The 14,084-nt window shown below is 38.8% G+C and overlaps 1 protein-coding gene across 2 annotated transcripts in view; it reads right to left on the reverse strand.

Moving 5' to 3' along the window:
* Positions 1 to 14,084, reverse strand: part of LOC146474674 (uncharacterized) — a 24,177-nt gene continuing 10,093 nt past the window's right edge. The window contains exons 1-5 of one of the 2 annotated variants that reach the window (XM_085116419.1): positions 8,335 to 8,393; positions 5,280 to 5,416; positions 3,282 to 3,623; positions 1,746 to 1,844; positions 1 to 818 (exon numbers count right to left, since the gene is read on the reverse strand). In XM_085116419.1, the coding sequence (XP_084972545.1) occupies positions 562 to 818; positions 1,746 to 1,844; positions 3,282 to 3,623; positions 5,280 to 5,352 (771 nt within the window). In that variant the 5' untranslated portion in view covers positions 5,353 to 5,416; positions 8,335 to 8,393 and the 3' untranslated portion in view covers positions 1 to 561. Of the gene's footprint in view, positions 819 to 1,745; positions 1,845 to 3,281; positions 3,624 to 5,279; positions 5,417 to 8,334; positions 8,394 to 14,084 lie in introns of those variants that run through there. The other variant, XM_085116418.1, reaches the window with a different exon arrangement.

Below are 14,084 nucleotides of genomic sequence, written 5' to 3' on the forward strand. Positions count from 1 at the left end.
TTGACCAAATCCTCTTTATTAAAACAGCCATTTTTGTTTGCTTCTAATAAACTTTCAGTTGCCTTTACACTGTTCCCAGGAGCACATAAAGTGAAACGGGAAAACTTTTCACAACAAAATGACAACTCAAAGGCGTCTTTATTACCTTTACGTATAGCCCCTGTTTAACCAGTGCGAAGGAGTAACTCGAAACAAGTTTAACCAACACCATTTTATTCCTCTTTTCACTGAGAACTCAATATTGATCTTAATCATCCTTTTCTGTGACCAGCAGGCCTAGAACAGAGATCTGAAAAACTGAAAATGAACTTACATTGCAAGGTGGCTGGCACCGGTTTCCCACACCACTTATACTTTGACGCATCAAAACTACCACCCTTTATAAGTTGATACAACAATGCGTAAGGTAATCATTGGGAAACAAGTCATGATCATGTTTACGACATAATAGGTTACCACAGCGACAGTATAGCCTGTTAAAAACACCCTTAATTTTATCTTTAACTGGTTATAACTAAAAAACGAACTCGGTGATCCCCAGTTTATATTATGTCACTGTTATCAGCATAGAATTCGACGAATCTGATGGAAATCCTGCAGTCGTCGATCCCCATCATCAAACCTCACACGATAAACAGCTCTCTGGTAACAGTTGCCTCGCCCAGTATTCCTCTTGCAGGTCACCACACCAGGGTAGTACCGCTTTCCTCTTGGCCAAAAGCCAATGATACGCTGACCAGGCTTGACGTCAGAGTAACACACCAGCTTGTCAAGTACAACTGCAGTACGGTCAACCTTGTGCAAATTGATTCGATCTCCATCGCAGGGCTCAATGCTGGCCGCATATGCGACTAGATTTTTTATTTTGCGCCTGAAAAATCATATGTGATCGCACTCACGCGCCTAAAAGCGTTCAAGTTCAGTGCGCCTGAATCGGGGCCACTTTGATTCCTCACCTAACAGTTCCCGTGTACTCTGCCTGATTAAACACGAAACAGAAGCTTGAAATAATAAATTCAAATGTGGATGTAACGCAATTAGGTTCCACATAATAAAGTTACACCATTTTTCTTGCATCAGTGTGTGTTTTAATTGTTGTTTCCCCAAGTCCATTTCTTGTCCGTGTTTCAACCCACCCCAGACTCTTCTCGGCTTTGTGACCGCACCGCTGACACGTACGAGTGAAGGCAACCTTCTGAAACACGTGCTTCTGACCCAACTACAGCAGTTGTGAAGTGGTTAAACAGTGGGCAGAGATCAAGGCAACCTAACCTTGCATACTGGAAGTGGTCAGATGAATTAATTTCAGTTGGTGGTCCGTGGGACTTGAAGGATTTCGTCTGATCGAGAGGATATTCAATGACATTATTCCTTATTTCTTGTTTAACGTACCATAACATGTAATATTCTAAAAAATGTAACAGTATTATTGCTATCGCAAATGTACAGTAAGAGACTGAAAGAAACAAACACGCGATTGAAATAAAACATTACCGTGCTGGTTAACGATCGGCAAGCAAAAATAAGCACAAGAAATGAACAACGTTTCGGTGTCGTTATGACACCATTATCAATGATCACTGATAAAATATCTGAAGCTTCTGATTTTTCTTTTTGGTGCTACCAGTATTTTAAGTTGTGCTCCTAAAATTTTTAGCTGCGCGCCTAAAATTTCGGCAGTGCGCCTAGAAATTTACACCTGGTAGCACAGGTGCTCCCAACGTCAAAATAAACTTTGAGCCCTGCATCGTCATACCTGATTCGAACTTTTCTGGAGTTGGCCCTCATTACGAATCCACGGTAGTAAAGACCATTTGTCCAGCGTGCAAACACTCTGGCACCAACTACAAGTTAATGAAAAACAAAACAAAACAAACAAGTTTGTTTGTGCCCTACATAAATGACATAAATGGCGGACAGGAAAAAATAGCCTGGGTCGGGTACATGGAAGCATGGTAACTGTTTTTAGTTCTTTGCTTACTATACTCACAATAAGATACAATAATCAAATAATCATGAAACAAACCAACACTTACTTACATAAATAAATAAATAAATAAATAAATAAATAAATAAATAAATAAATAAATAAATAAATAAATAAATAAATAAATTAGTTAATTAATCTACTTATCAAAATCTAAGAGTCAAAATGAGATGAGCTGGAAAAACTCGGCGAGGAACAGCCTTAAGGTCATTCCCCTAAAATAGAACCTACACTCAGATTTTTTCCAAACTTTGCCCATGTGTGGTTCACTATATGTAAACTGCAAAAATGAAAAAAAAAGAGGGGGTCATCATGCTTGATCTTCAGCAATGAAGCATTGAAATATGGTAATTACTGCATGTTTGGACAAAAAGGACTATAATAGAGCATTTGCCAAAAAGAGGAATTATTTTCTGAAGAGAACGGTTAACGGCTCATTTCATAGAATTTTTTCCCTGTTCATAAATCTGTTTGAAAATTATTCGTAACCAGTACTACTGAGATATTCAACAAAACAATCTAATTCGTTACCTCTGAAGGTAGGCCAAAATGTCCATTGGCTAGATATTAGGCGCAAAATTTGATATTTCTAACACTAGGATTTTCCTTAAATTTTCACGGTAGTTGGCAAACGATATTGTGGTTAGAAATCTGAAAAGAGAAAATAGGTTCACCGGGTTGGTTTTGCAGACATTTCACAAAGCAGTGGTAAATCGAGCTTCAAAACTGGTTTCTCTGCGAAGGGACTGGGGCGAGTCTTATTAAAACACCTTAATTTCCGTGCAAAATGCAAATTAAGAATTTTGTTGTTGGTTGCAAGTCAGATTGAGTGATACTCAGTAGTTAGCTAGAAATGAGCGTAAATTTTTTATTTTGCCATCGTGCGCAGTAGAGTTGCGCACTGCAAAACAGCTAGGGGAATGACCTTAAGGGCAGCAGATTTAAAAACATGTTCTGAGGTGACAAGCTCAGTCTCGTGTGGCAAAGTATTCCAAACATGACTGTCTCTAGAAAAAATTGGAATGGACTTGGATCTGCACATTAGACTGGACAAGTCTATAGGTACAACTGTGAGATCTAGTAACCTGGTTGAACGCACCAACACGGGCGGCATCTGAATGTTGATAAGGCCATAGCAGACATGTCATGATGTCATACCGACTGGCAGACTTGGAGACAGAAACCTAAAGATCTACACAGTTTCAGACAACTTTATAGACTTTCAGGTCTGGAAAATGAAACATTTTGTTCAATTTCAGCACTACAGCAGACATACCTTACTACTACTAATTACCAGCATGAGCTGAACGATGATCTGGAAAAATCCTCAGTTGCCTTGCATAGTAGAAATCTTCATCATTATCATCAAAGGTGACCTTGAAACGGCGGGAAGAAACTTTACGAGACACATAACCAATGTAGTACTTATGGCCTCCTTTCCAGGTAGCCACGACGTGTTGACCTACCCTCACCTTACGTGGCACTCGATCTGGGATCACAGCTGAAATGTCCCGGATGCTGTGAGCAATCCTGTCGTTGTCATCAAACAGAATATGTGTCCGCCCGTTTCCAATCCAGGAAACTTTTCCAGCGTAATAGAGATTATTCCACCATCGAGCTATGATCCGGTCATTGACTAAATAAATATATAAACAAACAAATAAGTACAGTCGAACCTCCTGTAAGCGACCACCCATAATGTCAAGGATATGTGGTCGCTTACAGGAGGTGGTCGCTTACCAGAGGTCAGACCACAGGGGGTCTAAATTTCGGGTAATTTACATATGGTAATTGCAGAGACCTAACCCTTTGGCCAGTGCTTATCGAAACCTAACTTTTCTTAAGACTGTCTGATTTAGGAGCAAACAGTAAAAAACATTTTGGCAATGTTACATTTCAAGCGTAAAACATCCGCAACTTTCGCGTTTGTTTGTTTGTTACATAATCCAGTTGCAGTTCTTTATCACCACAATTTTTCTGTTGAGTAATACAAGGTTGAAAAAGTCATCACCGCTCGTGCAAGATAAGAGAGTTTCTTTCCTATAAGGGATTCAACCTGATTAAAGTGTACACTATGGTGCATGTGTATGTTATCATTTGTTTCAATGGTAAGCTATTTCGGGAGACCGTTATGGTAGCTCCGACTGTGAGATTTTAATACGGCGTCCGCTGTAATGATGTGGGCCAATCCACATGTTGCAATTTCCGCCCATGAGAGATACAGCAGATTATGTGTTAAGTGGTCGCCTACGGGAGGATAAAAACAATTGAAAATTCTAAACAATCATCTCTAAAAGTGGTCGCTTACGAGAGGTGGTCGCTTACAAGAGGTGGTCACCTACCAGAGGTTCAATCTATAGCGATTTGACTTGAAAACTTTTGGTATTTTGGAAAAGTGGTCGCTAAGGAGAGGTGGCCGCTTACGAGAGGTGGTCGCAAAGGGAGGTTCGACTGTAAGTGCGTCTGTGCACATGTACGTAGGTAAGTTAGTTAGTAAACTGATAGATAACCAAAGGGAGCAACAGAAACAATAATTTTAATGTATGAATGAATGAGTGAATAACAGAAACAGTCCATCTTTGTTTGCCTTTTACAGGAACATGGAGAAAACCGTTGCACACAGTAATATGATATTATATTACTCCACTATTATGTCATTTCACCAAATAAGATCAAGAGAACGCACAAAATATAAGACTGTAATACATTGTAGTGTCCCGGTTTGACCGGTTCACAACAGAGCGAATACAGACAAAGACATTTCCCTAGCTTTCTGTGTTGTTTACGTCCATTGCACATGCCATGTACTGATGGACAGATAATGCCGGGTGCATTTCAGCACTCTTACCAGAAAAGAGAAGCCAAAAATAACAAATTCGTTTTGTAGTGAAATTATAAATCTCTTATTTGATGGTTTTACAACAAATTTTTACAACAAAAGTTTTACACAAATTATAATATACCCGGACATTTTGCTCATTGCTCATATTTTTCCGAACCCCGAAAAAAATATCCGCGCGTATTACATGTAAAACCATTGAATAAGATTTATATATTTCATGGTGTTCCAGATTGTATTGAGCTTGGCCAGCACTTCAAATTTCTACAAAATACATGTAGGGTTTAAAATCATATCCTTTGTTGTCTTTTTAAAAGGCTTTCTGACAACACCACTAAAGAGAAGTGGATGAAAATGTACTTTTTACACCAAGAACTTTTCCTTTGCTCTCTACCTTTCTTGAAAGGTTTTATAACTAAATAACCAATGGCAAAAAGTAAAATTGATACTTGCCTCGCAAACTGGCTGTCAATGAAATTGCATGGAAAAGAAATGCCAAGCTGAGAATCGACAGAGTTTTCTTCATCGTCACGGAGCAAAGTTGCTTGTGGGGAAACAGACTCCAGGGAATTTTTCAATGGAAAATCCACCTTAAATTGGAATGCAAAGAACTTAGTAAATGGTGGCAATTTGCAGTATATATACCTCCAATGAATAGCCACCTCACCTTTTAGTATACCGGGACAGGTTAATTAAAGTATTTCAGATAGACACTTCCGGAAATCCCATGGCTAACCACATAAACTTATTCTTTGAGTTGTAATATATTAAGCAACAAGGAAAAATGTCTCATCCAACTTCCAAACACTGAGAGGTGGTTTGAAAAAATTGGATGAAACAATCTTTTGAGTGTTTGATATAAATAGCTTCTCAAACATTATTAATTCTTGAAGAAATTCAAAGCAAAACATCCCAAATTTTATGATAATTAAGATCACTTTTCCAAACCTCCTTCACATTAGTGATTTCTTTTGTTTTCTGTTCGAGAATTATTAATGGATTTAGAAGTGGCCTTGCAGTGGTTTATTGGGGGTCCATGGTGGGTTTGGAGGGATGTGGAATCTGGCCTATTGTAAGGTCAGTAAATATTCAGAAATACAAGTTAATAACTGAGGTGGGAAAATTAATTATAAGTGGAGCCTTGATGGCATAGTTTTTAGGGGGCAGGAAGTGGGAATTAAGTGACACAGTGTCAGACAGTAAACTGGATTACAAATATTTATAAATTCAAGAATAATTATTGAGACCAGAATACAAATTGATCTTTTGTTAATAACTTACTTATCACCTTTCAGGTAATACAATATCAAAGGAGGTCTTCAAAGCTCAAGTTGTACCCATCATTAAATCAATTCTCAGAGTCCTTTTACAATTAAGCTTGTGAATGCGCGCATGCACAATGAACGAGTTATCATAAATATGTATAGAAATGTCACTCACTCATTCCATCAGTCACTTGTTAGGCTGTTAACAGTACCATTAGTAAATGTAGCATACTCTCATGGCTCGCCTAAGTTTCTCTCCTCCTTTCTAGAAGATCTGCTCCTTTCATCAATGTAAGCGGATCCAAATTCGGCCATTAGTTATTACTTGGGCGGAGCGCCAAGTTATAAAATAGGATTTCTTCGTATACGCCAAAACGCAGTGATCTACGGCACGTGCGCTACATGTCGGCCGAGTCTGCGAGTCTGCATGTATTCATCATAAGCCGCCATTACGGGACAAAAAACAAGGACGTAAATTAACACAACGAATATCGTATTCTTAAAAGAAAACAGCTAGTATGTGTGTTGTCTGCTAACTCCTCTCATTGAACGAAACTAAGGGGCAACTTTCCTTTCAGGACGGATATTTTCCAAAAGTTCGACTTCAATTAACCTCAGACGCTCTTTTGGCTCTTCTCGATAAATCCCCATTCAGTGTCAAACGTAATCGATAAGATCAGGCCGTAAACACTGAATTTACATACAGCCGAGCAAAACATTTCATTTCTCTGGCCGCAATATAAAAAAGAAAACGTTCAATTAACTCTAGAGATTCAAGACCATTCCGTGGGTGAAAGGCTTAGGGTAAAGTAGGAAACTAAAACTAAAGCTTCGAAAATAAATTTCATTCGGGGTCCAGTGTGAGCGATAAGATCTATTCACCAGAACAAATGTAAACATTGAAAGTTTGCTAATGCACAGTGACAATCAATGCTTGACGAATTAATTTCTTTATTTACATTCACTTGGATAAAACCAAAATGTGATCCTCACGGGAAAACAGGGAAAAAGGTGAATGCACGGGCACGCCAAATTGACACGCTAAACGTAGAATCTGAAAAAAAATCTTTCCTTCGGAGTCGAGTGTTAGCGATAAGATCGATTCATTGGAACAAACGTAAACGCCGAAAATTTGCATATTCATACTAACAACAACTGAGTACCGCAACGCTAAACGCATTTTTTTTTTACGTTGGATAAAGCCAAAATAGCAGCTTTAGCACCCGGGCTTCAGCAAAACTGAAAGCCCCTTCCGATGTTACAAAATGTTGAAAGAAGCCGTCGTTTGGATGCAGAAAGGAATTGCCACGCTAAAAACACTGGGAAGAAATTGGTCATGTGCTAGGCAACCAAAATCGTTCACGTGTATCAAGTTTCATCCGGCGACGCGGCATACAGAAAGAAAATATTTTCGGCGGTTCTTGGAAGGAAAACTGGACGGTTTCTGCTTGTTATTCAATCACCACGGGAGCTGCAGTGTCTTTCCACTTTATAAACCCAGCTTCTTTCATTTAAAGCCCTTTTAAATCCTGGAAACACTCTCTTTTGTGTCATGATATTTTGTCCATTGGCAGTCACGCAAAACCACTAAAAGAATGAACGTACACTTTGACCTTTGCGTTGCCTTCCAGTGCGAGTGAAGTTTATTTTCTTTTTTGCGTGTTTAATAAACAAATAACTGTAGACATAATTTGAAATAGTTCATTCTTTGGTCACTCACAGAGCGCTTTGATTTTGTCATTAAAGTTCTGTCCTATTCCAGTGATCATGAAATAGATTCGTTGAGTTAACTTTCTGTAAATCGGATGTTCTGTGAGGTTTGTCTTATCCGCACGCATCCCATATAGAACGCATGTCTTTTCGCACGCGTGTCATATTGCACGTTCTGCGTGACATTTTGCGACTGTGCGCTGTTACCAGTGAAAAAGCTGGAACATCTATCATAAAAAGCCCAGAAAAAGAAGGGTATCATGGTGGAAAGGTATTCGCACAAATACCCCTCTGTCGCCAAAATTCATCATTACCACTGGAACCGCAAATACTCCTTTGTGGCCAAAATCCATCATTATCTTAGATGCACCTCATGGTTACAAAATCCGACGTGTTTAGTATTAAAGAGAGTAATGTTTTAATTTGTTTGCATGACATTTTAGGTCGAACTACATCACGTTTATCGCAAATATGATGCCTTAGACTCTCAGCGAATCTGTTATCGTTCACCTGTCACCAAAGACTGAACTAACGTGCATGCTCAGATACTCCTAATACAACGGCGCCCAAGTAAACGCTCCCACAGCGTCTTGTTGGCCTAAAATGTCACAGTATGTATTGACTATTAATCTACCGACAGGAAATAAGCCGGTAGTTATTGGCCTAAAATTTCACAGTATGTAATGACGGCGGTTCCAATTTCAGCCGTTAGTTATTGGCCTAAAATGTTGCAGTATGTATTTATAGCTAGCGGCCGAATTTGGAAAAGCTTACATTACATATTGCAATATTTTAGGCCAGTAGCTAACGGCCGAATTTGGATCCGCTACTAACCCATACTGCAACATTTTAGGCCAGTAACTAACGGCCGAATTTGGAACCGCTTACATCACATACTGCAACATTTTTAGGCCAATAACTAATGGCCGAATTTGGAAGCGCTTACATTAAATACTGTAATATTTTAGGCCAATAACTAACGGCCGAATTTGGAACCGCTTAAATTACATACTGCGACATTGTAGGCCAATAACTACTGGCTTATTTGCCGTCGGTAGATTAATACTGTTATTATATATACTGCAACATTTTAGGGGAATATATATATTTGCATATTATGAAATTACTACTTTCTGTATAACGGAATATTTTAAGCGATTGAATTGATGTGCAATTTACATTTAATAGGAATATATTTAACGAAATCTAAGCTACTGATCAGTAGCTTATTGTTCCATTACATATATTAACTCCGTTATGTAACGAAATCTAAGCCACTGATCAGTGGCTTATGTTTCCGTTCCATATTTTTAATCTTTTATGTAACGAAATATAAGCCACTAATTAGTCGCTTATGTTTCCGTTACATATTTTTAATCTTTCATGTAACGAAATCTAAGCCACTGATAAATTGCTTATGGCTGCGTCACCTTTTTTTAATCTTTCATATAACGAAATCTAAGCCACTGATCAGTGGCTTATGTTTCCGTTCCATATTTTTAATCTTTCATATAACGAAATCTAAGCCACTGATCAGTGGCTTACGTTTCCGTTACATATTTTTAATCTTTATGTAACGAAATCTAAGCCACTGGTAAGTGGCTTATGGTTGCGTCACATTTTTTTAATCTTTCATTTAACGAAATCTAAGCCACTGATCAGTGGCTTATGTTTCCGTTCCATATTTTTAATCTTTCATGTAACGAAATCTAAGCCACTGATAAATGGCTTATGGTTGCGTCACATTTTTTTAATCTTTCATATAACGAAATCTAAGACACTGATCAGTGGCTTATGTTTCCGTTCCATATTTTTAATCTTTCATGTAACGAAATCTAAGCCACTGATAAATGGCTTATGGTTGCGTCACATTTTTTTAATCTTTCATATAACGAAATCTAAGACACTGATCAGTGGCTTATGTTAATCTTTCATTTAACGAAATCTAAGCCACTGATCAGTGGCTTACGTTTCCGTTACATATTTTTAATCTTTATGTAACGAAATCTAAGCCACTGGTAAGTGGCTTATGGTTGCGTCACATTTTTTTAATCTTTCATGTAACGAAATCTAAGCCACTGATCAGTGGCTTATGTTTCCGTTCCATATTTTTAATCTTTCATTTAACGAAATCTAAGCCACTGATCAGTGGCTTATGTTTCCGTTCCATATTTTTAATTTTTGATATAACAAAATCTAAGCCACTGATCAGTGGCTTAAGTTTCCGTTACACATTTTTAATTTTTGATATAACAAAATCTAAGCCACTGATCAGTGGCTTACGTTTCCGTTCCATATTTTTTATCTTTCATGTAACAAAATCTAAGCCACTGATCAGTGGCTTAAGTTTCCGTTCCATATTTTTTATTTTTCATGTAACAAAATCTAAGCCACTGATCAGTGGCTTAAGTTTCCGTTCCATATTTTTAATCTTTCATTTCACAAAATCTAAGCAACTGATCAGTGGCTTACGTTTCCGTTACATATTTTTAATCTTTATATAACGAAATCTAAGCCACTGATAAGTGGCTTATGGTTGCGTTACATATTTTTAGTATTTCATGTAACGAAATCTAAGGCACTGATCAGTCGCTTATGTTTCCGTTATATATGTTGAATGTTTCATATAACGAAATTTAAGCCACTGAGAAGTGGCTTATGGTTCCGTTACATATTTTTAACATTTCATATTACGAAATCTAAGCCACCTATCAGCCGCTTATGTTTCCGTTACATATGTTTAATCTTTCATGTAACGAAATCTAAGCCACTGATCAGTCGCATATTGTTCAGTTATTTTTTTTTGATCTCTAATTTAACGAAATTTAAGCCACTGATCAGTAGCTTATGCTTCCATTATATATGTTTAATGTTTCATATAACGAAATTTTAGCCACTGATCAGTAGCTTATGGTTCCGTTATATATGTTTAAGGTTTCATATAACGAAATTTAAGCCACTGATCCGTCGCTTATGGTTCCATGACAGGCAAATTCGGTGACAAAAAGAAATCAAAGTATCTGATAACACGCCAGTGTTTTCAGGTTTCCTGGTCCCCCCCTTGCTTATTTGATCGCACAAGGGTATTATCCTGAGACTGAAGCCTAAGTTTTTGTGTGATTTGTGGGGTTGATTACCGAGCAAGCTTTTTTTTTCCCGTCAAAACACCACAATTGTTGACTTCAGTCTTTTCAGGGGGTATCATTGGGTCACCAACCCAACTCATTGTCGCCAGGATACTTCCAGTCCATTGGTGATGTTAGTCCCCATTTAAGACTATCACGAAGCGGAAGCAGTAGCTGAACCGATCACAAAAACTGTTCGCGATTTCAAGACGTCACTAAAAGAAAACAGTGTATAGCAGTGGTAGAGGATTTGTTTGGCTTGAATGGCAAAAAACGAGAGCTGGAAGGTGAATGTCTTGCTTCACAGTACAGTGGTGGAGCATTTGTTTCCCTTGAATGGCCGGCGTGGAGGGCTGAATGGTGAATGTCTTTCTTCATAGTTCAGTGGTGGAGCATCTGTTTAGCTTGAATGGCAGGTGTGAAGGCCTTATTGGTGAATGTTCTTCTTCGTAGTTCAGTGGTAGAGCATTTGTTCGCTGTCGCGTTCCCAGTACCGCAGACACGGGGTGTTGTGTACTGGAGTTCGCCAGGTCAACCACAGCGAAGTACACGGCAAGGGCAGCAAGACTAATGCGTTTATTAGAATCAGGCTGAGCCGTCTATTTACAACACTTGCGGTGAAAACTAAAAAGAATACAATTGTCTAAGTCTAAAGAAACGGAAAAACTACGAATTCAACGCCGTAAATAACGAAAGGAAAGAATACATGGATTTTTACAAGCGTAACTTACGTCTGATCTTGACTCCTGGGTTGAGAACAAGTTACTCCACGTTCTCTTAGAGACTCCGTTAGAGAAACGTGCTTACAGAAAAAGGATCTTAATACATGTCTTTGACGTAAAGGAAATAATCATGAAAAAAGCTTTGTGCGGCTAACCAAAAAATGGATATTCGGTAATCATGCAATCAATAAAACAAAGCTACAAACATAAAAGAACAAATAGTCCCTGAGTGTTTCTAAAGTGCATTGTTCTTGTCAGGAACGTGACATTCACCTTGAATGGCAGGCGTGGAGGGCTAAAGGGTGAATGTCCTTCTTCATGGTTCAGTGGTAGAGCATTTGTTTGGCTTGAATGGCAGGCGTCGAGAGATGGAGGTTGAACTTTTTCTTTACAGTTGATTGGTAGAACATTTGATAAAAATCAGTTTACACGTTTAAGTTTGGTTCTACAAAAACGTTCTTTTAAAATTATTACCATTTCTTCGCATTTATCTTCGCCTCTTAGTGGTATTTTTGTGTCGGTATTTTTAACAGTTGTGTTTTCTCCCGGCGAATAATTTCGGACATCCATTTTCTTTTTTAGCTAAAGAAAATGCCAAAAGATTATGAAATTGAATTCCAATGAAAATGACGATATTTCAGCATAGAAAGGAAAGGTAGAAGACTGATAAGGTGTCACGGCATCTCTAGAATTTTCACGTCATTTGTGTTCAGGTCTTCCAACCAGTCACTCCATGGCGGTATTATTTTTCCACCTACTTCTTTTTCTTCATACTCAACAAAGTAACCTTGCCTTCTGTTGTAAGCAACGATCTTCCCTTCAAACCAGCCCATGTACTGCATTCTTTGGCCATCAGAACTTAACTCCTGATATTCTGTGCAGATCTTCGTACCTATGAGATGTCTACCTTGTCTTCTATTTACACCATGACCGTCAATGTGTTTTCGTTTATCCGGCGGTGCATTATCCTCGTCGTCTACGTTCGAAACCAACAGGCTGGAACGCTTCCTTTTTTTGCTTTCTTTCTTGTTCCTTCTGTCATCCGGATTTGAATACGATATCGTGACATTGCACTGAATCGCAGCAAGTTTGGCAGCATGCGCTCTGTCCTCTGTATATATATTCTCTAGCAACGTGTACAAACTACTTCCTTTTTCATTCACTGATTGTCTGTTTATGGATTCCACAGGGTTTGTTGTTTTCGGGGCGTTCTTCCACTGTGTGTTACTCAATTTAGTGAAGGCTTTCGTAAACATTTGTAAGTGACTTGGTCTACACCACCAGGATGCCCAGTTGTGGAGTCTTCTCCACTGAGTTGTATCAGTTTCATTGAGGATCTCTTTGTGCCTGTCACTGAGGAAATCCTTTGCTTGGGAAATGTTCACCTTGCCTGACAAAATACCGAATAGCTTTTTGACCTCATCTCCTTTTTCAAGATAAGGTATTTTTCTGCCAAGGTGGAGGAATAAATCCGCTTCTTGTCGTGTTTTTGTCACAAGTTTACAGACCCTTTGAAGTGAACGCGTCCAGTGAACTTGGCATCCCCGCAGAACTCGCTCTGCCACGTCTGCGCCTAGGGCTTCGTTGAATCCCTTCGCTTCTGCATCATCAAAGTCCACGAGGATTACTTCTAGGCTTCTGCCATGTTGAAAATTGGGAAACCTCTCTGTCACAAACGAAAACATCTCTTTAAAAGCGGTTGCATACGCCCCACCATCCTGTTTATTGCACAATACCCTGCCGACAGCGTTGTATAGCAAAGTTTTCTCATTTAAAGATACCACGTTTAATAGATAAGGGAATGATTTGTTTCCTGTGTATGTAATATCCACAAATATGTACGGTGAGTTAGCAAGTTGCTCGGTTTGAAAAGGTGCCATGAAGAATGCATGTTTGTAAGTAGACGTAAAAATGTATTCTTTTCCTTCCATTTGATAAGTCCCCATCAAATTGTTGACAGCTTGTGAGAGTGGCTGCTCCATGTCATCTTGGTTTCGATCCACTCTTGCCTTTATGTTAGAAAAGTCGGCGATTGTTGCGATAGCATTAGCGTTCGATTGTCCACCTTTGTGGGTCATGTTTCCAATGGCAAGTCTTCGTTCCCTTCTTACCCTGTCAATGTTAACTGCTGCTATGCTCCGTTCTGCAGGTACATACGGCATTCCAAGACCCTTTGATAAATCCTTTGCTGTGCAGCGGCTGTTAAGTACAGCAGACATCTGTATATCTTCTTGCACCCGTGACGAAATTTTATGTGGTGCCGGTCGTTTGTGGTTGTGTTGGTTTAATACCCCCACCCATCTCTTTCCGTCATCTTCAAACGGCCAGACATAAACAAACTGCACTGGACACTTTCCAGATTCCTTGAGTTGTTCGCCCTTCCTGTGTATTGGGCATCTATTGATCTTTTGCCGATTTGAGACCACGTAGTCGCAG

This window comes from Pavona decussata, unplaced genomic scaffold, assembly GCF_977016875.1.
Source record: "Pavona decussata unplaced genomic scaffold, jaPavDecu1.1 SCAFFOLD_87, whole genome shotgun sequence".
Lineage (NCBI taxonomy): Eukaryota > Metazoa > Cnidaria > Anthozoa > Scleractinia > Agariciidae > Pavona > Pavona decussata.